The sequence below is a fragment of the Eublepharis macularius genome, chromosome 7 (genome assembly GCF_028583425.1).
Source record: "Eublepharis macularius isolate TG4126 chromosome 7, MPM_Emac_v1.0, whole genome shotgun sequence".
Classification (NCBI taxonomy): domain Eukaryota; kingdom Metazoa; phylum Chordata; class Lepidosauria; order Squamata; family Eublepharidae; genus Eublepharis; species Eublepharis macularius.
Genome location: NC_072796.1, coordinates 135,040,297 through 135,066,711, shown reverse-complemented (window position 1 = coordinate 135,066,711; position 26,415 = coordinate 135,040,297). Strand labels below are relative to the sequence as shown.

The window sequence follows — 26,415 nt, the reverse complement described above, 5'->3', positions numbered from 1 at the left end:
AAGCGGTATATAAGCACACAGTTGTTGTTGTTGTTAGTATATCCCTCTGTTTTGCTAGGTGGTTTTCGTTGTAGTCTTGCTAGATGGTGCCTTTGTAGCTTTTCCACTGTTTGTTTATTTAGAAGTAGTAAAAACCCCATTGCCTTTGGTGTCGAATCTTTAATTCCCCACAATTTCTCTACAATAATAGGGAAACAGTTCATTGCTTGTCCTTCCCTCCCTTCTCTCATTCCACTTTCCTGGACAGCTATTTGGATAACAACGTAAAAGAAAACTGCTCATCGAGATGTTCCCTGTCTGACAGGGCAGAAACACAGAAGCAAGTGAGGTGGTTACATAACATGCTTCTATTTCCTAATTTCTCCATAAATTCAACAATCCCTTTTCCTCTTTTTTAAGAATTTGGAGTCAGTTCTGTGATGAAAGAGTAATTCAAAGAAAGTTTTTGTGGGAATGGAGTGCCTGCAAAATTTCAGAATTTCAATCTGTAGATGCTCAGAGGAAAGCCATGTCTTCCTAAGCCGCCTTCATCTCCTGTTAGAGCCCCCACCATGGTCTGCAACAAAAAACAACTGCCAGGGCTGATGTTATGAAAGGGTGCGTTGATTTTCTCCAGGAAAGAAAGCCCTTTTTTAAAAAGAGGGAAAAAGCGAATAAGATGAATCAATGGCTGTATGTAAAAAAAGTGAAATATGGAAAAAACAAATCTGGGCATAGTCAAGATCCTAAGAATATTTAGGTGTCTAGTTAGCTTTCCTATATTAGTTAGCTTCTTGTTAGCTTCCTGGGAAGATGTAAACCCAGCCATGCTTGTGTGGCTTGTTCTGGCTACAGTACACAAGTCTATTAGAGAATCTTGTCTCCATTTTATCTATTATTAAAATATATTTATTTACAACTTTAATGCTGATAAAAGGTAAGATAATGTGATACATTAATCAACACCAATAATTACAGAATTACAAATACACAAATCCAAATTAGCAACAAAAAAAAACCTAGCAAAAATTCTCCTCCAAGAAGAAGCTGATAATCAATTCAGTCATTTTATTTATAGGCTTTCAGAACCATCTTCTAACAACAGTCACCTGCCCCATTAGATGGGGTATGTATTCTTGGCCAGCTAATTATCTTAAAACTTTAAACACCATACAAAATTATCTGCCACTACAATATGACATGAGATTCAAGGAGTACCATACTTAAACAAGGGATATGTAATCATGATAACCTATTAGTAGTAGTACTGCTTCAGATATATCCTGCATATTTTAAACTTGCAGTACTCACTCGACAACTTGTTGAGAGCTACATTCACAATCACCGCCAACAAAAAGGGTGGCATCTACAGGAGACCCTGTTGGGAAGAGCGAGGCCTACATGAGGCCTGCAGCATACCTGCCCTCCAGTTTTGGGAGCCAAGTCTCTTGTTATAACAGGTGTGTGTGCACTGGACTTATGCCAATCTGTGACATCAACTCAAGCAAAAAAACAGAAAGAGTGCCTGATATAACCAGGAACAGGGCCAAAATTAGTGCACTAGTGCAATGGTTAGTGGGCAAAAAGAAAAATCGAGATACTAACTCCAGTCCATGTGAAGGTAGCTGATTCAAGGTGGGAATTACCTGCCCACCACAAGTCCACATTGAACAACAATGCCCAGAGGAGAGGCAGATTGCTGCAAGACTGGGCTGCAAAGTGGATAGAATCAGTACTGTAGCTGTCTGCTGCAAAAAGAAAACAAAAAAGGTACAATCATTCTCAATCTGCATGTACAGAATGGTCTCAACATTGCCTAGGAGCGGCCAGTTTAACCCTCCCCTCTCCCACTGCACTGTGGCTCCGGTGTGGATGATATGTCAAAAAAGGAAAGAGAAAGGGAAGGAAAACCGAATGAAGATCCATCTACTGGCTATTGCCCGGTGGTGGGGTGGGGGTAAGTAATAACAAGATAGAAACATATGTTTTGTCTGCTGGATTTCATGGGAGCAGCAGAATAAAAGATTTTTAAAAAAATTATGCCACCTCTCCAGAGGCCTGATTGAGGAGGCTGAATAGCCTTTTAGGGCTGACTCCATGTGTCACTCTAGGCATAAAAGATAATTAAGAGAGTGTTAATAATTAAGAGAGATAATTAAGAGAGCTTTACAGCAGGCTTCTTGTACAGCCAGCATGGTGTTGAGGTTGGAGTGTCTGAATAAGATCTGGAAAACCTGCGTTTGACTCCCCATTCTGCCATGGAAGCTTGTTGGGTAACCTTGGGACAACCATTCTCTTAGCCGAACCTACCACACAAGGTTGTTGTGAGGATAAAATGGAAGAAGGGAGAACAATCGTGTTAGCTGTTTTGTGTCCTTACTGGTATTGGAGCATGTGTGCGTATAACACCGCAAAAATCTGCTTACGACAGAGGAAGAATTTTTTGGCTTATGTAAAGGCCTCATAACTGGATTTGAACTGGGGGTTGCAGTTCCTCAGCACAGCCTTCCTCCTCCTTGAAAACCCTTTGGAGAATTACCTCCAAGCTCTCCCTGTGTCTAGCCTTCCTTTCTCTCCCAACCAGGAAATAAATCATGGGGTTAACACTGCTATTTAAACAGGATAATACAAACGCAAGCAGTACAACATATGACAATATATAAATATAAAAATGCAAGGTGACTATGATATTTAATGGAGAACCCAAAAAGAGGAAGCAGAGAAGAGTGAGCAAGATGATGGTGAAAAGCTTTCTCCTCTGATGCTGTTGTGCTTTGCAGCAGACATTAATGAACAGGGCAAGAGTGGCAGCAGCCACGAGGGGGAAGCAAACCATGGCATTCACAATAAACTGGTAAAGTACGCGAATCACAGCTTCATTGTTATACATTTGCAAGATAATGAAGCTAATTCTAGAAAGCAGGAAGGAGAGGACCCATACTAGCACACATACAATGGTGGACAAATGTGGTGGCCGGTGGCATCGATGCCAAAGTGGGAAGAAGGCAGCCATACAGCTGTCAATGCTGATGGCAGTCAGTAGAAAATTACTCGCGGTGTGTGTTGATAGGAACAGGAAGATGGACGATACGGAGAGAATACTGCTCAAGTCATAAAGAATTGTAAGCCAGTTACTAACAATAGCAAATATAAGTGAGAGGAGGCGCCCGAAATCAGCGATGGCCAAGTTCAGGATGTAGGTGGTGAAAGGATTCCTCTTAATGTGGAAGCCAAGAAGCCAGATGACAATTCCGTTCCCCACCACTCCAAAAATACAGATGACCAATATGGAGATAAAAGTGATGTTTAAAAAATTATTATAAGGCATCCTTCCACTTCCATAGTCAGAGGTATGATGAAATGAAATATCTTCTGAAACATAATCATAATTGATGTTGTCATTTGGAAACCAAGTGTAATTAGGGTTATTATAATATTTCAGAGCAGCATCCATCATAGAAAACGTTGTCAAGTGGACGTTGGTTGGGATGCTCACTTTCTTTTTTTTGGGAGATTCTCGTCTTGACTTCTTGTCCTTCTGTTTCTGTTAGGAGAAAGGAAACAATGGGCGATTCAGTACTTGTTAGGGGAATGGTTGACTAAAGTTTTCAGCCAAGTATTGCTGACCTCAACCCATTTGAAAATGGATTACTAGTGACCTTTTTAAAGATAATTCACATCTCACTATTCCATCCATAAAATAGATCCCTGCAGCAGGTTAAAACATATTAAACACACACACAAACAGTGAGTGTAAAACTCCATAAGTTAGCAGAATGAACGGATAGGAAAATTTTTCCTGCAAACCAAAGGGGCCTCCAACAAAATCTGAAACAGTGATAAAAAGGAGTTTTAAAAAAGGCCAAATCAGAAAGAATCCAGTAGCACCTTTAAGACTAACAAACTTTACTGTAGCATAAGCTTTCGAGAAGCACAGTTCTCTTTGTCAGAACTGTTTTGATTTTGTATGCGTAGTATAGGTGATAATATATATACTAATTAGGCTTAACTATTATTTTAATTGCTAATATTGATAAAGGTTATGATTTTTGTACTCTGTATTTTAACAATCCTTGTAGCACACAGTTTTATATTTGCCTTGATTGTCCCCCTTTCTTCCCCTTTTTTCTGTACTGCCTTTTTGCTTTAATAAAATAAAAAAACATATTCTAAAAAAAAATGAAGAGCGGAAGGGGAAATGGGGGAACCAGCATGGAGAGGCACTGCCATGCCAGGAGTGGAATGACAGAGTCATTGGGAGTGGAGGTGGAGGCAGCGTGAAGATGGTAAGAGCGGTTGATGAAGCTACCAGGGCAGAGATTGATAGCACAGTCAGTAGGCATATGGAAGTGGAGGGGGAGAGAGAAAGCTATTTAGTGAAGTGGGGAAACATTCCCCATCAGATGGACAGTGGAGTGACTTGAAGAAAGTCCCATTGCAAACCATCAGTCACCCTGCCATCAGTCTGTAGAGCATTGGAACGGATTGGCAGCACAGAGGCAATAGAATCCACACACACACCCCGCCCAAGTTGGAATGAAGAGGCAGACACAAGACTTTGAACTAAAGGGCCACTTTATTAATATAACATCAACCATCAAATATGGCAGGAGCCAGTGAGCGGTACTGGTCAAGCCACGGGGTCGCCCCTGGACCACCGGCTTGACCTGTCTGGGTGAGCCCCGGGTGGGAGTCATTCATTGAATGGCATGGACCTGACCAGCTAAGCAAAATGGTTCCCCCCTTCAAGCTCCTAAAGCCTCCACTATACAGCATGCGGGAAGGACTTGCACATGGAGTTCACCACAGGCAGTCTCAAGGTGGTGGTAGCCGTCACAAACATACCATCTGCTCCTGGAAGACCCATTTCCCCACCAATGGGGAAGTGCCAAGAGGTGCTCACTGGCCTGCTCTGTATTCCCCAAACTTTCTCCTGCCAGTGACCTACCAACAATGCACCACCATAGCCAATTACCCCAAACCTCCACCCACAGTGCAAGGTAGGCAAAAAAAAACCCACCTCTCCCATGTTGCCAATATGGGGAAAGGAAAAAAAAAACCTACCTGGCTGTGGAAAAAGCAGTCAGCTAATCCCGCACTACCACAGGGAGAGGTGGGTGGGCTGAACATGCAAAGAAACTGCCGACCGAGAGGACGGAACAGCCTTCTAACGGCTCTGTCTCCCTCCCCTGGCCAAATCCCCTATACCCAGGAAATGTCTCTGCCTTCTCCTCCCCAGTTCAAGCCACTGTGCACCAGCTGGGCATGCTGCACTCCTACTAAATCTTCTTAGGTTCCCCACTTATTAAATTAGGATTCACATAATATTTCACTTTACCTGTAAATCCACTGTAAGAAGATTTTTCACAGAAGAAATAATGCTATAGAAGCTTCATTCCAGAGCTGCAGGCATTTCCTTTGCAGACACGTTTGTTGTTCACATTGGGATCTTGTCCAACAGTTACCCGTTCAGACAGATGAACTTCTTTAGACCAAAAGCAATAGTATCATATGTCAGACTGCAACCAATCACTTGGTTTGCAACTCTGTCTTCGTTCCGGAATAAAGTCTTCCTGTTGTTCTTGAACTACTCTACTGTGCTTCCTGTACAGGCCCCCAAAGGGGGAACAAAGGTGCTACTGAACATTAAACTACAAAACTGTAACAAAAATAGAGGCGTCCCCAAGATGCACACTGAAATACAATACACAACAGCACTTGCGGCAGAAATGATCAAATAGCTTATAACAAATTCATTATGAACATCTCATCAGAATTAAAGTGCTCAGTGCAAACTGTATAATTCACAATCAAAGTTAATGAATTCTTATTTAGCAGGTAATTAACAAGGAGAACATACACAACCGTATCACTTTAAGAAAGTCCTGCAGTATAACAAGTCCTAAATGTGTCTTCTTTTGCTTTCCTTAGAAGACTGGAGACTCCCTTGTGAATAGTTATGCTGTGAATGACTGCTGCTATATATTCCATGTTGTTATATGTAACCAAAGGCCTGTAAGAGGAATTCCATGAGTTCCCAGTAATTCCTCTTGTATCCAGCAACTGAAGATAATTGAAAGGAATTGACCAATGATAAATTGTCTATTTTCTTAATGTAGGTGGACTCCAAAGATGTACTTCAGTGGACATTAAACTACTGCAACTTCAATTAAATCTACCCTATCCTTTAATTTTTTTTTGCTTAGGACAAGTTTGTAGTATAAGCACAAAGGATTGTGTATTTTCATCTTTTCTTTGTTTCCTTGCTCAGCCTGAAGGACTAAAAAGAATATGTGCATTCTTCTATTAATTTATTGAACTTTTTCATATTTTGAATGCTTTAAGTCTGTTCTCTGGGTCAGATCACCTAGTGTGTGATAGCTTGAAAATGTAGGGTTGTGATATAGGAATCCCAGTTGCTTGCCGGCAGTGGGCTTTAAAGATTTTAAAGCTTTCATACTTTAGGCTCCTAAAATGGTTCTTGTCATAAGCTATTTTGGCCAGATCCTAGATCAGGACTAAGAGATAGTTTTGAATCCGTTATTTCTCTGACCTGGCATGAAGTTGGAATTCTCTGACTTGATCTAGCATAAGGAAAGGTCCTTTTGGAAGCACATGGGCTTGCATGTTTTCTAGTAAAAAGGGGATGCCCATGTAAATACTTTATGCCCAGTGTCAACATATCCCTTGGAGAACCCCCAAAGAGCAAGCTGGTGAAACTCCAAAAATGATGACATGATCATGTGGCTCTGGAATTTTATGATTGTTCCACCAATTCTAAGGCCATAGAGGTGGACCCACAATTTTAGAGTATAAAATAGGAGGGTTTGCTCATGGCAGGGTTGCTACGGGCCTCAGAGGTCAAAGCAGGGGATGGGAGGTCAGCAGGGTACTTAACCACCCACACTTGAGCAGAGCACATACATACTTTTACACTCCCCATTGTGCTGGAAAATCATTTTCCAGTGAGACTAGGAGCCACAGAGTGAGCTAAAGCCCCGTTCAGTTGAAATTGGCTCCAAATGGGAGATTTTGACTGATCTGGGATTCAGCATAACCTTCCCGGTCCTCTGTTTCTCCGATAAATAATGTCATTTTTCAGCACAGTGGAGGAATCGTGAGTCACGCTGAAGCCCAGTTTAGTCACAATCTCCTATTTGGAGGTGATTTGTATTGGGCTGGGCTTCAGCATTGCACATCATGCTGTGCAGTGGGAGAGCACAGCAGCATGCACACATGCTTCTGTTTTTAAGCCTGACTTTTGACTTTCCAGAATGGAAGTACTCGTCCAGGTTGTTGGTACTCAAGGAAACTTCTACTCTTTACACTGTGATATTTTCTCTTTTCAAGTGCTTTTGTCTCAACTGGTTCTACTTGCTTTATCACAGCAGCATGCAAGAACTTCTTGGTTATCACAGGCTGTTTAAAAAAGTTATTTTCCCCAGGCAACTGACCAGCAGACCCATCCTTCTGTGGCCAATGGACCCTTTCTGTGCACATTTACTCACATAAATCCTTGTATACACAGAAAGGAAGATGGCACCAGCAGCATCTCAACGTGCCATAAGACATTGGCAGGGAGTGAGGAGGGGAAGATTACCGTGTCCCCTAGCCTTAAAACCAAGGAACAGATAGTAGTGGGAACACGGTTCCAGAGTTTTTACTTCTCATGCACGCTATGTGTGCTCACGCTCCTGACTGAGCCATCCTTGTTGCGCCGTGAACGTCATCATTCCCTGCTCAGCAAGGAAGGCTCCAAAGTGTGTGATTTTGGTGATACTGAGCACAAAAATAGCTGCCCCAGTGCCTCCAGTTCGCCACTCCCTTTCTCCATTGAAAACAACTGCCACAAAAACAACAAGAATGAAATAAAACTAACAAATTTTGTGTCTGGGCCAGCAACACACACCAGAAAGTGCCCAGTCACAATAAAGACTTCACTTAACAGCCTCGGATTCTAAAGCATTGCGAAAAATTTCAAAATGCACACTCCTACTCTCATAGGGCAGTTTGAGAACACAGATGTATGGAATAGCACCAGTTGGATTGCCCAATTGTTTAAAAACACAAAAGTGACCCGATGAATAGGCTCAAACTGCTTGCAAACAGCGAAACTGAGGGTTTGGTGAACAGGACATGAGCCAAACAGGTTTGCATTCCAGCAGCCCATCTGAAAATGCATGAAACTTTTCAATTGGCACCACACACAGCAGCCGGATTAGCTATTGTTTCGTCACCTATAAAATTTCCTAGCTGACTGTGTCCATCTGGCAGAAGCGATCTTAGCCAAATGGCAACTGGAGCAGCTGACCTCGACCCTTCACTGGGGCAGCCCCCAGTTCACTGTGCAGCAAGCTGGTACTCCAGGGAATGGTGGCTGGCTGTGTGGCTGGGAGAGGAATGGAGGCTGGGGGTGGATAGGTCCCTCTGACCACCCTACAGTTGCCAAGCTTTAGCCTCCCTCCCTGCTACCAGAAAAGTCTCCTGGGGTGTCAGGGAGGCAGAAAGCTCCAGCCAGGACAATGGAGGGGTGAGTGTGCATGCTGGAGCCATCCATCCCCAGGAGTCAACCAGCAAGTGCAGATTAGATGAGGGTCCAGGTGAAAGTGAGAAAGGTTGACACTTTGGTAAAATCCAAAAAGTGAGCTGTCACCTGGCAACCTGACAAGCATGGAAAGTTTTTCTTCCTAGCCCCCAACTTCCCACCAAGGACTAAAGATCTGCTTGTTTTGCTACCTCCTTTCCTCACCGCATGGGTTTCATTTTTCTTCCTCTTGCGGTCTGCTGGAATGCTAGTGGACAACATCCGCTGGGGCTGGGTGGTCTCCTGTCCTGGTGGGAACATGGCAACCCTACCACAGTAAAAGGCACTGACCTGGATAGCCCAGATGAGCCTGATCTTATCAGATATCAGAAGCTAAGCAGGGTCAGCCTTGGTTAGCAATTGGATGGGAGACCTTCAAGGAAGACCAGGGTTGCAAGGCAGGCAATGGCAAACCAGCTCTGGTTATCTCTTGCCTAGAAAACCCCACCAGCGGTTGCCATAAATTCACTGTGACTTGAGGGCACCACCACCACAGTAAAGGTGAGATCTGAGGCCCAGCTCAGGAGCAACTGCAGCTCTCAAAAAACAGTAAGTTCACCTGCTGAACATGTTAACTGAAAAGTTTTCAGCTTCCTCAGTCCCTCCTGGCTCTTGTGCATTGTTGTTGAGTGAAAACAAAAGCAACACGGCTGAGAGCCAAGCTACAAGTGACGCCTGACACAGGTTGGACACTTGTCAGCTTCCCTCAAGTTTTGATGGGAAATGTAGGCATCCTGGTCTTGCAGCTGTAATGGAGAGCCAAGCTGTACGACCAGAACGCCTACATTTCCCATCAAAACTTGAGGGAAGCTGACAAGTGTCCAACCTGCGTCAGGCGTCACTTGTAGTTTGGCTCTGAGAAGGCATTTTATTTTTCCAGGTATTTCTTAATCACAGAATCAAACTAAGATCATTTTAATCCAATTTAAAGGAACTCTGTGAATCTATCTGAATTTCTATGGAAGCCAGTGAGCTGAATTTTGAGAGGCAAAGGTTAGGCAAGCTTTCCAAACTTCTCAGAACCAAAATAAATATTAACGTAGTCTGAATTAGCATGGTGCCAATTCATGTCCCCCTGAGCCTTATAAAAGCTTTGTTCCCCTGAGAACCAAGCTACAAGTAACCAACTACACTTGTCTGGCAAGTGAACAGATTCACGTGTATTCCTCCCTGTTCACTTGCCATTCACTTGCTGTGGAGTGCAAGTGAATGGCAAGTGAACAGGGAGGAATACACGTGAGTCTGTTCACTTGCCAGGCAAGTGTAATTCGTCACTTGTAGCTTGGCTCTCAGCCTCACAGAGCCTAAATGGGTCACAGATGCCTCCGGTGGTGGAGGGGGTCCTGTCTCCCCTGAAGCCATTTTTCTACACTGGGGGCTACATTAGGGGTCTCCGCTTCTTTCAATGTGAAATGCCATTTCTATGTTGACACTTATCATTGTACCAATTTGTATATTCATAACGATTCTGAACCTACGATGTTAAATTTTCTCCTTCAATTTCTCTGTGATACTACATGGAAAGAGAATAGACAGCCAGACAGATTATACAAATCTTTATACGGGTTGGACATAAGACCATCAACAACATACTAGATGGAAAATCCAAGCTGTACAGCATTTGTGCAAGGAACAGACACGCCCATAATTTGATTAGCACTATTTAGTTACTTGAATAGGGAGCCCTGTAGCGCAGAGTGGTAAGCTGCAGTACTGCAGCCCAAGCTCTGCTCACAACCTGAGTTCGATGTGGGCAGAAGCTGGGTTCAGGTAGCCGGCTCAAGGTTGACTCAGCCTTCTATCCCAGTGGAAGCCGGGTTCAGGTAGCCAGCTGAAGGTTGACTCAGCCTTCCATCCTTCCAAGGTCAGTAAAATGAGTACCCAGTTTCCTGGGGGTAAAGTGTAGATGGCTGGGGAAGGCAATGGCAAACCACCCCGTAAAAAGTCTGCCAAGAAAACGTGATGTGACGTCCCCCCATGGGTCAGTAATAATGACTCGGTGCTTGCACAGGGGACTGCCTTTACCTTTATTTAGTTACTTGCTGTATATTTTACAATAGAAACAAAGAAGCATGTAGTAAGCATGCAATTTTACATGTACTTTCTTGGGAAACGCTCCACTCTTCTCAGTGAGACATTTGCTTGTTTGAACTTAGAATCTCTGTAAAAGAGATGCATTAGACGAAGATGCTCAAGTGAAGTGGGGTGCAATCTTGGCTGGCAATCGTAGTGTAAAAAGACAGATCGCACGGCTCTGTCATTTTCACCTCTCTAGAGCCGGCATAGCAAATATCGCTCCTCAGAGGGATTGTTTCTTTCTGCTTCACCTCCGGAAAGGGGAGGGGAAATTGACAGAGCCTTCAGGGAAGTGAAGAGGCAATAAACAAACCCTTTGAGGAACGATTTTTGCCGGCTCCAGAGAGGCGAAAATGACAGAGCTTTCAGATCTATCTTTTTACACCACAATTCCTAGCTAATGTGTCTCCCTTCACTTGCGCATCCTCATGTAATGATTCTTGTATAGGGACTCTTAGTGAAAGGAACAAATCTTGGGCCCACGTGTTTATGGTAGGGAAAATGGATTACTAAAGATCCATTTTTTTCCCATTGCAGTGTCATTAATCCTCTTCAAGAGATACCAGAGATTGTCTAGAGACAGAGAATCTATTTAAAAACTTTGGGACACAATCTGTCATAACGAGAGGTGGTCATGGTCCGGAAAACCGACCTAAATTTTACACGGTCCATCCCAGTTCACAAACACGCAGTTCGTGGGACTCACATTTTCATGAATTTTGGTCCATTTGGGCCCGTCCGTTGGTCCATGGTCCATGAGTCCAGACATCCTGATGCTGATCTATCAATTCCCTAGCCAATGGAGGGGACATCTACAGACATTTTGCAGGCCTTAAGAACTTGACAGGCAGCTCTGCCTGCCAAGCAGAGTGCTCCCATTCTGCTCTATGGAGCAAGGAGCAAGAATTAATTCCCTAGGCAATGGAGGGGTGGACGTTCTGCAACCAATCTTAGCCCTCAAAACCTTAATAGACAGCTCTGCCAACCAAGTAGAGCTCCAATTCTGCAACAGAGGGGTGGACATTTTGCAGTCAATCTTAACCCTTGAAACTTTGATAGGCAGCTCTGCCTGCCAATCAGAGAGCTCCCATTCTTCTCTATGTGCGCAAGGAGAAAGAATTAATTCCCTAGGCAAAGACTGGGAAGATGTCTGTGTGGTGACCGAGGGGGCTCTTCTCCCATCTTTTTCTGTTTGATTTTACCTCATTGAGACATTTCGGTGCTTCTAGCCAATGCAAGTTAATTGGTATTTGTGACTCCAGTATCTACTGGAAGTTTCCTGGGGGTGGTAGTCCGAAATGCAGTCTGAAATGCAGTCTGAAATGCAGTCTTGACCAAACCTGGAGAGTGGCTGGAGGAGAGGCTGTTGAAGGTTCTCTGTGAGATTGGGCTCTCTGGGTATGAAGGTGTGGAGTCAGGGCTGCTGAAAGTGATGGACCACAGATCGACAAACTGGTTCATGAACCGGGGTTGGTCAGTTTGTGGTCCATGGCCTGTGAAAATCAATGGACTACAAGCCAGCGGTCTGTGGGGTTTTTCTGGCCCATGCCCAGCTCCAGTCATAACCCTACAGATTTTCCTTAAGTGAGTTGAAATTCGAAAAACAATAGAATCTGCCGTGACAAAGGAAGGCACTTTCAGCTCTTGGAATGGCATCATAACTGGGATTTCTCAGTGCAACCTTGTTCCTCCCTGAAAACCCTCTGGAGGATCATTTTCATTGTCTCCTTCTGTTTAGTTTTCCATTGTCTCCCAACAAGGAAATAAATGACTGGGTTCACACTGCTATTGATACAGGATAATACCATTGCACAGGATGGAACGTATGAAGGTACATAATTATAAATATAGAGGATGTATATGACATTCAAAGGAAAAACCAAGAGGACGAAGCAGAGAAGAGTGAGCAAGATGATGGTCAAAAGCTTTCCCCTCTGATTGTGTTGTACTTTAAAGCAGACTTTAAGGAACAAGGCCACAGTGGCAATAGTCATAAGCGGGAGGCAAAGTACAGCATTCACAATAAACTGGTAAAATAGCTGGACCATACTTCCAGTTGGATTGACTTTTAGGATACTGCAGGTAATTGTAGAAAGCAAGAAGGAGAGGACCCATACGGCTGCACATACAATGGTGGACAAACGTGGCGGTCGGTGGCATTGATGCCAAAGTGGAAAGAAGACAGCCACACATCTGTCAATGCTGATAGCAATCAATAGAAATTGACTCGCGCTGTGTGTTGATAGGAACAGAAAAAGGGACACTAAGAAGAAAACATTGGTATAGCCATAAAGAATTATAAGCCAACTACTAATAATAGCAAATATTAGCGTCACAAGGAGCCCAAAATCAGCGATGGCCAAGTTCAGGATGTAGGTGATGAAAGGATTCTTCTTAATGCAGAAGCCAAGAAGCCAGATGACAATTCCATTCCCCACAAGTCCGATAAAGCAGATAACTAAGGTAAAAATGTCAATAATTATTCCTATTTTATTATCAAAAGTCTTTTCACTTCCATAATCAGAGGTATTACGAGATGAAATATTTTCTGAAACATTATCATAATTGATCCTGTTAATTTGGAACCCAGTGTAAATATAATTAGAGTTATAATATTCCAGAGCAGCATCCATTGTGGAAAGCGTTATCAAGCAGACGCTGGTTGTGATGCTCGATTTCTGCTTTGGGAATTCTTGTCTCGACTTCTTGTCTTGACGCTTCTGTTAGGAGAGAGGAAACAATAGGTGATTCAGTTCTTGTTCTGATGTTTGGTACACCTCCACAGGGAACAACAGCCATATATGCCAGCTGCCAATGCCCATGGAGAAGTCCTTCTAAAAGTGCCACACGGCCCTAATACTGGTCGGAAATGTGATATGGAAGGAGGGGCTCCTACCTCATGCCTTTGCTGTTTTCTGGATGCAAAATAACTCTGGGGAACATTATTTGCCCCATCAATCAGTTGCATGTCCACTGATACTTCCTGATGTCATTTTGGATCAGGAAAATGATGTAAGAGGGTGGGGCTGCAGGACCCCATATCACAGTCTCAACCAGAATCAATGTCCCATGGTACATTTAGAGGAAAATATCCAGAGGGACTGGACACTCGTGTATGGCTGATAGTCCACACGGAGTACACTTCACAAACGACACGTCTAGTTGAGCACTGAGAACCATAAAGTGGACTCTTGAATGGAGGTTTGGATCCCACAAGAAACCTTCACTGATGGAAGGACTTTTCATTAGTGGAACGGGACATCTTCACCTTCCGTCTCCAATTGCAGAATAAAACAATGACCCAAATTGTACTCCTTGGGAAGCAACACACCCTCTGAACAGCAAGGAGGGGATGTCAGAAGTTTGCAGCAGGAGAGAAGCATTGGCGAAAATCCCCTTCCCTTCTCTTAGTGAAAATATACTGCAGTACCCAAGCCAGAACCCAGTAATCCAGACCAGGCTGGTTGGCTAATAATGGGATATAGGTGATCAGAGACCACTCTTGAAAATGGGCCAGGGGTTCCCTGCTTTATACTCGGGCATCTGAAGAAAAATTGATGCTCTAGGATCCCGCCTCCCCTAATGCTAGAGTGTCACTCTACCCTTAAATTTGTTTATTTACATTATTTATAATCCATCTACCTCACCAAGCTCAAGGTGGATCACACAGCATGAGTCTGTACAGCCCATTTCAAAAACATTTCAAATAAACAACATAATAGAGGGCAGAAAGGCAAATTTGCAAAGATTTAAACCAGCAGAACTCCAATACAGAGTTTAAAAAAAGCAGAAACAGCATAAACTAAGACTGAAATATTAAACTACTCTGAAACTACCCAGTAAAATAATTCTTGGCAGCAAATGACAGTACATGGAAGTAAAGTCTATAGTCCCTATCTCTTTACTAAATATATCTCTTTGAGACCACTTCCTTACAGCGCAGCCCTCCTATCTTGAGTCTAAGCCCTCTTGAATAATTCTGTTTTTGCATAGTTTGCAGGAAGCCAGGAGTGCCCTTCCCAGTTAAATTAGTAAAGGTTCCTACAAGTCCAGTATATTGAGATGAAATATTTATGTGTCGGTCTTGTGGAGGAGTGGGGCCTAATGCTTGTTTATTTGCAGACTTTTCCTGGTTCTCCTCGGGGCAATACATTTCATAGCAGGTTGAAACCCAGTGAAGAGATCTTTTGCCAGCATATTTAGTGTCTGGAGAAACTGAGGGCCAAGCTACACATGACGAATGACACTTGAACAGCAAGTGTATTTCTCCCTGTTCACTTGCCCTCCACTCAATCCACTTGCCGTTCAAGTGTCATTCGTCATGTGTCGCTTGGCCCTGATTCTAGATTTCCTGCCAGTTATGCAGCTGTTTAAAGCATAAGAGCCTTGCCAGACAATAAGCAGAGGTCCTGATAAATAACCCAAAGTACATGTTCCTTCAGTGTATGCGTGTGTGTGCCATCATGTCACAATCGACTTATCGAAACCCCAGCAAGAGGCTTCCAAGGAAAGGGAGGTAGTTAGCCAGTGCCTTCCTCTGCTGACTCTTCTTTGGTGGACTCAACTACTGACTCTGCTTTGCTTCCAAGTTCCGATGCAATCAGGTTAGCTGCCTTCCCTCTCCCTTAATTATATACTATAAATATAATTTCTGTGGCACTATGTGGCCCAGTAAAGAGTTTCCAGGGTGGCTCAGGGCCAAGCTACAAGTGACGAATGACACTTGAACGGCAAGTGTATTTCTCCCTGTTCACTTGCGCTCCACTCAATCCACTTGCCGTTCAAGTGTCATTCGTCACGTGTAGCTTGGCCCTCAGAAACCATCATAAAATATAGATCAGTGTTAATTAAGCTCATAGCCATCAGACATCTGGGAAGGATACTGGGGTTTATTGTACCAGATGCAGCTGAGATACAGGAGAACCAGCAATAGCATGCACATCCTATCAGTAGGAGATTAATACGGCATTCAGAGCACTTTCTGAATCATAGCAAGGAAAGACAAAAGATTAAATTTCTGAGTACTTAACAACCTCTGTTGTAGAAACTGCAGAAGCCCACACAGGACAGAGCCACTCCCTAGATGAGGCAGGCCAGCAGACAGGTTACAGACCTAGGAAAGTGACTGGGGACTTGAATTAAAGAGACAGTACTCCTTGAAAAATGAAATCCGGTCCTCAAGTCATTGCTGACTTATGGTGACCCCTGGTGGGGTTTTCCTGGCAAGAGATGGACAGTGGTAGTTTGCCATTGCCTGCCTCTGCAACCCTGGTCTTCATTGGAGGTCTCCCATCCAATTACCAACCAAGGGACACCCTGCTTAGCTTCTGAGATCTGATGAGATCAGGCTCACCTGGGCTATCCAAGTCAGCGCCAGTACTCCTTAGATGTGTGTAAAAGAGTATTAAAAAGGTTTCATGATTGCTGATGATTCTAGGCAAAAAAAGAGGGGGGCACCACTATATGTCAGGTGCCCCTGCCCCCGAGGCATCGTTGAACACAACTTTGACAATTGTGGTGCCTTTTGAACCCAATAAAAGCTCAGAAATAATTATAAACAGAGGGGGATGCCACCTAAGCTCATAACAAGTAGGGAAGCCTAAAAAGCTGCCAGGGTTTGAGGTACCCAATCCTGCTAGGAGGTCCAAGAAAACAAACAAAACAAATACCTGTTACTACATCAGCACAGATGCTTCAACCAAGTGGAGGGACGTAACAAAAGGCATGAAAAGGGAGAGGCTAGGGGTGTGCAAGCTACCAAAAGAAGCAAGGGAAGGATAAGAGCAAATGCATTTAAAAAGGAATAGGCTCGTTTTAGTTAGGAAAAGGGCTAAAGCAGTTTTACTCAAGTTTAATGTAAAATGCAAGTAGAGAACCGTAAACATTCACTTGGAGGGAAAGGGTAAAGAAACAGAAAGATGGAGAACAATGCATCACCAAAAAAAAGCGGCCAAGTCCTACCTTCTTTCGATGTAAAACTTCGCACCCATAAGAATCCAGATGTTCCCCTTTGGAATTTTAGGATATTGAGTCTTCTTGATCACATATCTTGATTAAGGAGAATTTGTCCATCGAGCATCTATTACCCATCCACAGCGACAGTATAACTAAGGTGCTACTGGACTCTTTTTGAGTATAACTAAAGAGATGCTTGACTTATTTCAACAGGGTGGGGCACGGATTCTGCATTCACATTCTCTGTCCTCACATCCATCAAGCGGCATCCATTAGAGATGGAATATTCGGTAACTTTCCCTAGATGCTCCGAAAAGCCGTTAAGTGGGGAGGAAATGGCTTCTAAGTTTTTATGGCTCAAGAAAAAGCAGTTCTTTTCATTTGTAAAAAATACAAATGTCTTTTCAAATCTGTTTCTGACAGACTCATGTAGCTTGAAAATTGAGTTCTTGGGAGTTAATTTTTTCTGTCCATACTCTATAATGGAGGGTTTGCTGCATATTGCTTGAATACTCTTAATTCTAAATTTTAATTCTAACGGCATTGAATAGCCATGGGCACAGATCCTAAGATCAACATGTATGCCCTGGGTCAACTCTTCTAAGGTGCCAATCTCCCGATCGAAGAAGGTGGATTATGGGCCAGGAATCACTTTAATGATAATGATAATAGCAACAATAATATTTGATTTATATACCAACCTTCAGAACAACTTAATGCTCACTCAAAGCTGTTTACAAAGTATGTTATTATTATCCCCACAACAATAATCACCCTGTGAGGTGGGTGGGGCTGAGAGAGCTCTGAGAGAGCTGTGACTAGCCCAAGGTCCCCCAGCTGGCTTCGAGCGGTGGAGTGGGGAATCAAACTTGGCTCTCCAGATTAGAGTCCCAGTCTTAATCACTACATCAAACTGGCTCTCTTTGTAAACAATTTTGCCCCTTGTACCGGAAGAAGTGATTGGTCTGATCAAAGCTGAAAATGCCATGCCTCTTTTTAGCATTGCTGACCCGCCCTGAACAGAAACCCTTAAGACAACAGTATATACAGCCCTAGATGATAGATTCAGAATTCAGAATCAAGTTACTGACTAACAGGTACAAAGCCCTTCATGGGTTTGGACCTTCATCTCTGCAGGACTGCCTTTCCTATGTTCCATCATGCCAGCTTTGCTCATCTGTGTGCAGCCTTCTGCAGGTGCCACCATGCAAATGAGTAAGATCAAGAACTTCTTGTACATGTACATTCTCCATTGTGGCCTATAACTTGTGTAATGGCATGACTGAGGAGGCTGGAAAGGTTGTGGACTATATTAGTTTGCATAGTTACCTTTGCTGTATACTTTATCCTTTTCTCACTGCATTGTTTTCTGCTTACGTAATACTATTTTCTGTATTCTGTATTTTTTCAGTATTTTCTTTGGGAGGTGGTGGGCTCTCCTTTGTCCCCCACCCTTTTCTGTTTGATTTTGCCTCATTGCAACTTTTTGGTGCTGCAAGCCAATGCAATTCAATTGGCATTTGTGACTCCTAGTGTCTACTGCAAGTTTCCTGGGGTGGCCGCTTTGGAGGTCTGTAACTCGGATGTCCAAAAGGCAATTTTGATCAAACATGGAGGATGGCTGGAGGAGAGCCTGCTGAAGATTCTGTGTGAGTTTGGGCTCTCTGGGTATGAAGGAGGCAGTCTCAGGACTGATGGAATTGACAGACCACAGACCAACAAACAGGTTTGCAAACTGGGGCTGGTTCGTTTAAAGTTCATGGTCCATGGTCCGTGAAAATTGATGGACCATGGGCCAGCAGTCCATAGGGTTTTCCAGGTCTGTTCCCACTTCTAGTCATAACCCTAGAGATGTTCCATAAGTGTTTTAAAATGAGAAAAACAATGGAATCTGACTGTGACAAAGGAAGGCGCTTTCAGCTCTTGGAATGGCATCATAACTGGGATTTCTCAGTGCAACCTTATTCCTCCTTGAAAACCCTCTGGAGGATCATCTTCAATGTCTCCTTCTGTCTTGTTTTCCATTGTCTCCCAACAAGGAAATAAATGACTGGGTTCACACTGCTATTGATACAGGATAATACCATTGCACAGGCTGGAAGATATGAAGGTACATAATTATAAATATAGGGGATAATCCGTAGCTGTTGAGTGAAGCATTTATTGTGACTTGGATCAGGGTCCAGAATCAGTCCCTCCCAGCTGTTGTGCATTGTTGTTGAGTGAAAACAAAAGAAACAGTGCTGAGAAGCCATTTTATTGTTCCAGGTATTTCTTAAACACAGAATCAAACTACGATAATTTTAGTTGTTGGAGATCTCCGGCCGTGAAAGCCTTCGACAATATGTGATCATTTTAATCAAATCTAAAAGAACTCTCTGAATCTATCTGAATTTCTAAGGAAGCCAGCGAACTGAATTTTGAAGGGGAAAAGTTAGGCAAACTTTCCAAACTGCTCAGAACCAAAGTAAACAACGTTTTATGAATTAGGCATAGTGCCAAATCACATCTTCCCGAGCCTTACAAAAGCTTTGTCCCCTTCAGCCTCACAGAGCCTAACCAGGTCACAGATGCCTCCACTGGTGTGTGGGAGGGGGTCCTGCCTCCCCCCCAAGCCATTTTTCCATACTGGGGGCTACATTAGGGCTCTCGGGTTCTTTCAATGTGAAATGTCATTGTATAACAACAACATTCGATTTATATACCACCCTTCAGGATAACTTAACTATTTTTTCCCATTGTAGTGTCATTAATTCTCTTCAAGAGATATCAGAGATTATCTAGAGACAGAGAATCCACTTAAACTTTGAGACAGAATCTGTTATAACTAGAGGTGGGCATGGTCCAGAAAATGGACCTAAATTGGACACGGTCCAGCCCAGTTTGTGGTTCATGAACAGACTGCTTGTGGGACTCACATTTTCATGAATTTTGGTCCATTTGGGCCAGTCTGTGGTCCATGATTCCAGACACCCTGATGGATCTATCAATTCCCTAGCCAATGGAAGAGATATCTGCAGACATTTTGCAGCCCTTAAAACCTCGATAGGCAGCTCTGCCTGCCAAGCAGAGAGCTCCCATTCTGCTCTATGGAGCAATAATTAGTTCCCTAGGCAACGGAGGGGTGGACATTTGACAGCCCATCTTAGCCCTCAAAACCTTGATAGGCAGCTCTGCCTACCAAGCAAAGAGCTCCCATTCTGCAACGGAAGGGTGGATGTTCTGCAGCCAATCTTAGCCCTCCAAACCTTGATAGGCAGTTCTGACTGCCAAGCAGAGAGCTCCCATTCTTCTCTATGTGAGCAAGGAACAAGAATTAATTTTCTAGGCAATCGCTGGGAAGGTGTGTTTGTGGTGAGCGAGGGGGCTTGTCCCCTACCCTTTTCTGTTTGATTTTGCCTCATTGCAACTTTTTGGTGCTGCAATCCAATGCAAGTCCATTGGCATTTGTGACTCCTAGTGTCTACTGCAAGTTTGGGGGTCTGTAACTTGGGTGTCCAAAATGCAATTTTGACCAAACATAGGGGATGGCTGGAGGAGAGCCTGCTGAAGAATCTATGTGTGTTTGGGCTCTCTGGGTGTGAAGAAGGCAGAGCCAGGACTGCTGGAATTGACAGACCACAGACCAACAAACAGGTTTGCAAACTGGGGCTGGTCTGTTTAAAGTCCGTGGTCCATGGTCCGTGAAAATCGATGGACCATGGGCAAGCAGTCCATGGGGTTTTCCAGGTCTGTGCCCACTTCTAGTCATAACCCTAGAGATTTTCCATAAGTGTTTAAAAATGATAACTTCAATGGAATCTGACTGTGACAAAGGAAGGAGCTTTCAGCTCATGGAATGGCATCCGAACTGGGATTTCTCAGTGCAACCTTATTCCTCCTTGAAAACTCTCTGGAGGATCATTTTCATTGTCTCCTTCTGTTTAGTTTTCCATTGTCTCCCAACAAGGAAATAAATGACTGGGTTCACACTGCTATTGATACAGGATAATGCCATTGAACAGGATGGAACATATGAAGGTACATAATTATAAATATAGAGGATATATATGACATTCAATGGAAAAACCAAGAGGACGAAGCAGAGAAGAGTGAGCAAGATGATAGTCAAAAGCTTTCCCCTCCGATTGTGTTGTACTTTAAAGCCGACTTTAAGGAACAAGGCCACAGTGGCAATAGTCATAAATGGGAAGCAAAGCACAGCATTCACAATAAACTGGTAAAATAGCTGGACCATACTTCCATTTGGATTGACTTTTAGGATACTGCAGGTAATTGTAGAAAGCAAGAAAGAGAGGACCCATACGGCTGCACATACAATGGTGGACAAATGTGGTGGTCGGTGGCATTGATGCCAAAGTGGAAAGAAGACAACCACACATCTGTCAATGCTGATAGCGGTCAGTAGAAATTGACTCGCGCTGTGCATTGCTAGGAACAGGAAAAGGGACAATAAGAAGAAAACAGTGGTAAAACCATAAAGAATTATAAGTCACTCACTAACAAAAGCAAATATTAGCGTCACAAGGAGCCCAAAATCAGCGATGGCCAAGTTCAGGATGTAGGTGATGAAAGGATTCTTCTTAATGCAGAAGCCAAGAATCCAAATGACAATTCCATTCCCCACAAGTCCAATAAAGCAGATAACTAAGGTGAAAATGTCAATAATTATTCCTATTTTATTATCAAAAGTCTTTTCACTTCCATAATCAGAGGTATTACGACAAGATGAAATATTTTCTGAAAACTTATCATAATAGATCCTGTTAATTTGGAACCCAGTGTAAATATAATTAGAGTGATTATAATATTCCAGAGCAGCATCCATCGTGGAAAGCGTTATCAAGCAGACGCTGGTTGTGATGCTCGATTTCTGCTTTGGGAATTCTTGTCTCGACTTCTTGTCTTGACGCTTCTGTTAGGAGAGAGGAAACAATAGGTGATTCAGTTCTTGTTCTGATGTTTGGTACACCTCCACAGGGAACAACAGCCATATATGCCAGCTGCCAATGCCCATAGAGAACTCCTTCTAAAAGTGCCACACGGCCCTAATACTGGTCGGAAATGTGATATGGAAGGAGGGGCTCCTACCTCATGCCTTTGCTGTTTTCTGGATGCAAAATAACTCTGGGGAACATTATTTGCCCCATCAATCAGTTGCATGTCCACTGATACTTCCTGATGTCATTTTGGATCAGGAAAATGATGTAAGAGGGTGGGGCTGCAGGACCCCATATCACAGTCTCAACCAGAATCAAGGTCCCATAGTAGAATCATAGAATCACAGAATCATGGAGTTGGAAGGGGCCATAAAGACCATCTAGTCCAACCCCCTGCCCAGTGCAGGATCAGCCTAAAGCATCCCTGACAAATATTCATCCAGCCCTTTCTTGAAAACTGCCAGTGAGGGGGAGCTCACCACCTCCCTAGGCAGCTGATTCCACTTTTGAACTACTCTGACCGTGAAAAAGTTTTTCCTAATATCCAGCCGGTACCTTTGTGCATGTAATTTAAGCCCATTGCTTTGGGTCCTACCCTCTGCTGCCAACTGGAACAGCTCCTTGCCCTCCTCCAAATGACAGCCTTTCAAATATTTAAAGAGAGCAATCATGTCCCCCCTCAACCTCCTCTTCTCCAAACGAAACATTCCCAAGGCCCTCAGCCTTTCATTGTAGGGCTCAGGGCCAAGCTACACATGACGAATGACACTTGAACAGCAAGTGTATTTCTCCCTGTTCACTTGCCCTCCACTCAATCCACTTGCTGTTCAAGTGTCATTCGTCATGTGTAGCTTGGCCCTCAGACTCCAGACCCCTGATCATTCTCGTTGCTCTCCTCTGCACCCTCTTGATTTTGTCCACATCCTTTTTGAAGTGAGGCCTCCAGAACTGCACACAATACTCCAGGTGTGGCCTGACCAAGGCAGTATAGAGAGGGGCTATGACCTCCTGCAATTTTGATGCTATGGCCCCTTTGATACATTCCTCTAGTACATTTAGAGGAAATTATCCAGGGGGACTGGCAGCTCATGTATGGCTGGTGGTCCTCACGGAGAACACTTGACAAATGCCACATCTAGTTGAGCACTAAGAGAGCACCATAAAGTGGACTCTTGAATGGAGGTTTGGATTCCACAAGGAACCTTCAGTGATGGGAGGATTTTTCATTAGTGAAACGGGACATCTTCACCTGCCGTCTCCAGTTGCAGAACAAATAATGTCCCAAATTCTATTCCTTGGGAAACAAAGCACCCTCAGAAGATCAAGGTGGGGATGTCAGACGTTTGCAGCAGGAGAGAAGCATTGGCCCAAATTCCATTACCTTCCCTTTCCTTCTCCCTTCCCTTCCCTTCGCTTATTGAAAATATACTGCAGTATCCAAACCAGAATCCAATAATTCAGCCCAGGCTGGTTGGCTAATAATGAGATAGAGGTGAGCAGAGACCACTCTTGAAAATGGGCCAGGGGTTCCCTGCTTTAAACTCCCCGTCCCTGGTTTGTGGGCATCAGGCAGCAGGAGAAAAAAACGATGCTCTAGGATCCCACCTCCCCTAATGCGAGAGTGTCACTCTACCTTAAATTTGTTTATTTACATTATGTATAGTCTCATCCTTTCTCACTGAGACTCAAGGCCAGATTACACAGCGTGATTCTGTACAGCCCATTTCAAAAACATTTCAAAGAAACATCATAATAGGGGACAGAAAGGCAAATTTGCAAAGATTTAAGACGGCAGATCTCCAATACAGAGTTTTAAAAATGCAGAAACAGCATAAGCAATTCTAAGGCTGACATTAAACTACTCTGAAACTACTCAGTAAAATAATTCTTAGCAGCAAATGACAGTACATAGAAGTAAAGTCTATAGTCCCTATCTCTTTACTAAATATATCTCTTTGAGACCTCTTCCTTACAGCGCAGCCCTCCTATCTTGAGTCTAAGCCCTCTTGAATAATTCTGTTTTTGCATAGTTTGCGGAAAGTCAGGAGAGTGCCTCCTCCATTTAAATTATCAATGGTTTCCTACAAATCCAGTATATTGAGATGAAATATTTATGTGTCGATCTTCTGGAGGAGTTGGGCCTACTTCTTTTTTATTTGCAGACCTGGGGACATTCTGCCTGACTTGCTTTTTTCTGGTACTCTCCATGGCAATTAGTTTCACAGCAGGCTGAAACTCAGCCAAGAGATGTTTTGCCAGCATATTTCGTGATGGGAGAAATTGTTCCTAGAATTCCTGCCAGTTATGTGGTGGACATGTAAGAAAGCACGAAGATATTGGACAAAGATACATGAGGAGATGCAGAAAATTCTCAGGTTCAGGTTTCAGCTAAATCCGAAAAATATGCTACTAAATATTTTACTGAATAATGTTACAAAAGAACAGGGAGATTTTTCCCAATACATGGTGATAGCTGCAAGAGTACTATATGCAGCGAAATGGAAAACAGATTTGTGCTCTGACATGCCAGAGTGGATAGACAAGATGTACAAATATACATCATTGTGCTTGTATAAGTTTCTATGCCCTTTCTATTGTTATATCTTATCTTTTAAAATATTTTTTAACTTAAAAAATAGATTTTCTGCCAGTTATGCAACTGTTTAAAGCATGAGAGCCTTGCTGGACAATAAACAGTGATCCTCCTGACAAGTATGGCCCCCATCGGCCATACTTGACTTGACTTGAAAAGATCTGTCCACCACCCTATATATATCTATAGATATGGATATATGGGCCATGTCTGAAATGAAGCAACTCTTCCATCGCCATCTGAGGAGAAGTTTTTATTGTATGTAGTGCTTTAAATTTTCTTGTAATGTTTTACCTGCTTTTATGTGTTTTCATGTAAATTGAAATTTTGTGGTCCGCTCTGAGCCCACTCGGTGTGGTCTGCTCTGAGCCCGCTTGGCGGGGAGGGCGGACTAAAAATCTAAATAAATAAGTAAGTAAGTAAACCAAAGCACATATACCTCTGGTCTGTGTGTGTATATGCCATCATATCACAATCGACTTATGGCAACATCAAGAAGGGCCTTTCAAGGCAAGGGAGGTAGTTAGCTAGTGCCTTCCTCTGCTGACTCTTCTTTGGTGGTCTCCCATCCAAGTATCGACCCTGCTTAGCTTTTGAGTTTTGATGAGATCAGGCTAGCCGCCTTCCCTCCCCCTCAATTATATACTATAAATTATAATTTCTATGGCACTATATGACCTAGAAAAGAGTTTTCAAGGCAGCTCAGAAACAATCACAAAATACAGGTCAGTGTTAACTTCTTAGAGCAGAACCACAAGTGACAAAAGGCACAGATTGGACACTTGTCTGCTTCCCTCAAGTTTTGATGGGAAATGTAGGCAGCTTGGCGGAATGTTGGACAAGTGACAGTTGAAAAGTCCATTGGACAGCAGTCGGAGAGCCAAACTGCAAGACCAGGATGCCTACATTTCCCGCCAAAACTTGAGGGAAGCTGACAAGTGTCCAATCTGTGCCTTTTGTCACTTGTGGTTCTGCTCATAGTCACGAGGCAGCTAGGAAGATACCATGGTTTATTGTACCAGACACAGCTGAGATACAGGAGAACCGACAGTAGAACAGTGGAGATTATCTAATGGGGCATCCAGAGTACTTTATGAACCACAGCAAAGCTAGAAAAAAGATTAAATTTCTGAGTAGAGTTCCTAACAACCTCTGTTGTAGAAACTGCAAAAACCAACACAGGACAGAGCCACTCCCTAGGTGAGACTGGCCCGCAGACAGGCTGCAGATGTAGGCAAGTGACTGAGGACTTGAATTAAATATGTCTGTAAAAGACAGTAAATAAAGGTCTCGTGCTGAGCACTGATGATGAAGGTGGGCAAAAAAATACCCCCTGAGGCACAGTTGAATGAAACTTTGACAATTATGTCACCATTTGACCCTAAAAAAGCCTCCCAAGAAAGCTCAGAAACAATTATAAACACAGACAGGGGCCAGCTAAGATCATAACAGGTAAGAAGCCTAGAAAGCTTCCATGGTTTGTGGTGCCTGACCCTGCAGAAGGTCCAAGAAAACAAGCAGGGGTAAAAAAAACAACAATCACTATAGCAGCAGAGACTCTCCCACAAAGTGGCGGAACGTAACAAAAGGCAAGGGGTGCAAACTACAGAAAGAAGCAAGGGAACGAAGGGAGAGAATGCATTTGGAAATGAGTAGGCTTCATTTTAGTTAGAAGAAGGGCTAAAGCAGTTTACTCAAGCTTATTGAAAAATGCAAGGAGCGAACAGTAAACATTCACCTAGAGGGAAAGGGAGAAGAAAGAGAAAGATGGAGAAGAAGAACGCAGCACAAAAAAAGCTGCCTAGTCCTACCTCCTTTCGATGCAAATCTGTGCACACAGAAGACTTCAAATGTTCCCGTTTGGAATTTCAGGATATTGGGTCTTCTTGATCACATTTCTAGATTAAGGAGAATTTGTCCATCGAGCATCGATTACCCATCCACAGCGAGAGTATAACCAAGAGTTGCTTGACTTATTTCAACAGGGTGGGGCACGGATTCTGCATTCACATGCTCTGACCTCACATCCATCAAGCGGCATCCATTAGAGATGGAATCTTCTGTAACTTACCCAAGATGCTCCAAAAAGCCGTTAAGTGGGGAGAAAATTGCTTCTAAGATTTTATGGCTCAAGAAAAAAGTGGTGCTTTTATTTGTTAAAAACTGCAAATGTTTTTTCAGATTTGTTTCTGACAGTCTCATGGAGCTTGAGCACTGAGTTCTTGGGAGATGATTTTTTTTTCTTTCCATGCTATAAAATGGCGGGTTTGCTTTATATTGCTCGAATA

At 43.3% G+C, this 26,415-nt stretch overlaps 2 protein-coding genes and 1 pseudogene across 2 annotated transcripts; all 3 read right to left on the bottom strand.

Moving 5' to 3' along the window:
• Positions 1 to 2,230: 2,230 nt before the first annotated feature.
• LOC129333738 (mas-related G-protein coupled receptor member H-like) lies at positions 2,231 to 5,438 on the bottom strand. Its single transcript, XM_054985604.1, has 2 exons — positions 5,318 to 5,438; positions 2,231 to 3,523 (listed from the first exon to the last, which is right to left on the bottom strand). The coding sequence occupies exon 2, from the start codon at positions 3,434 to 3,436 to the stop codon at positions 2,441 to 2,443; it is 996 nt and encodes a 331-aa protein (XP_054841579.1). The 5' UTR covers positions 3,437 to 3,523; positions 5,318 to 5,438; the 3' UTR covers positions 2,231 to 2,440.
• A 6,856-nt stretch (positions 5,439 to 12,294) lies between these two features.
• Positions 12,295 to 13,272, bottom strand: LOC129334002 (mas-related G-protein coupled receptor member H-like). Its single transcript, XM_054985925.1, has one exon. The coding sequence runs from the start codon at positions 13,270 to 13,272 to the stop codon at positions 12,295 to 12,297; it is 978 nt and encodes a 325-aa protein (XP_054841900.1).
• Positions 13,273 to 20,465: 7,193 nt separating this feature from the next.
• Positions 20,466 to 21,422, bottom strand: LOC129334001 (mas-related G-protein coupled receptor member H-like; annotated as a pseudogene).
• Between the last annotated feature and the right edge of the window lie 4,993 nt (positions 21,423 to 26,415).

Coding starts and splice junctions, on each gene's coding strand:
- LOC129333738 (XM_054985604.1), bottom strand. CDS start 3,436: ATGATGGATGCTGCTCTGAAATATTATAATAACCCTAATTACACTTGG.
- LOC129334002 (XM_054985925.1), bottom strand. CDS start 13,272: ATGGATGCTGCTCTGGAATATTATAACTCTAATTATATTTACACTGGG.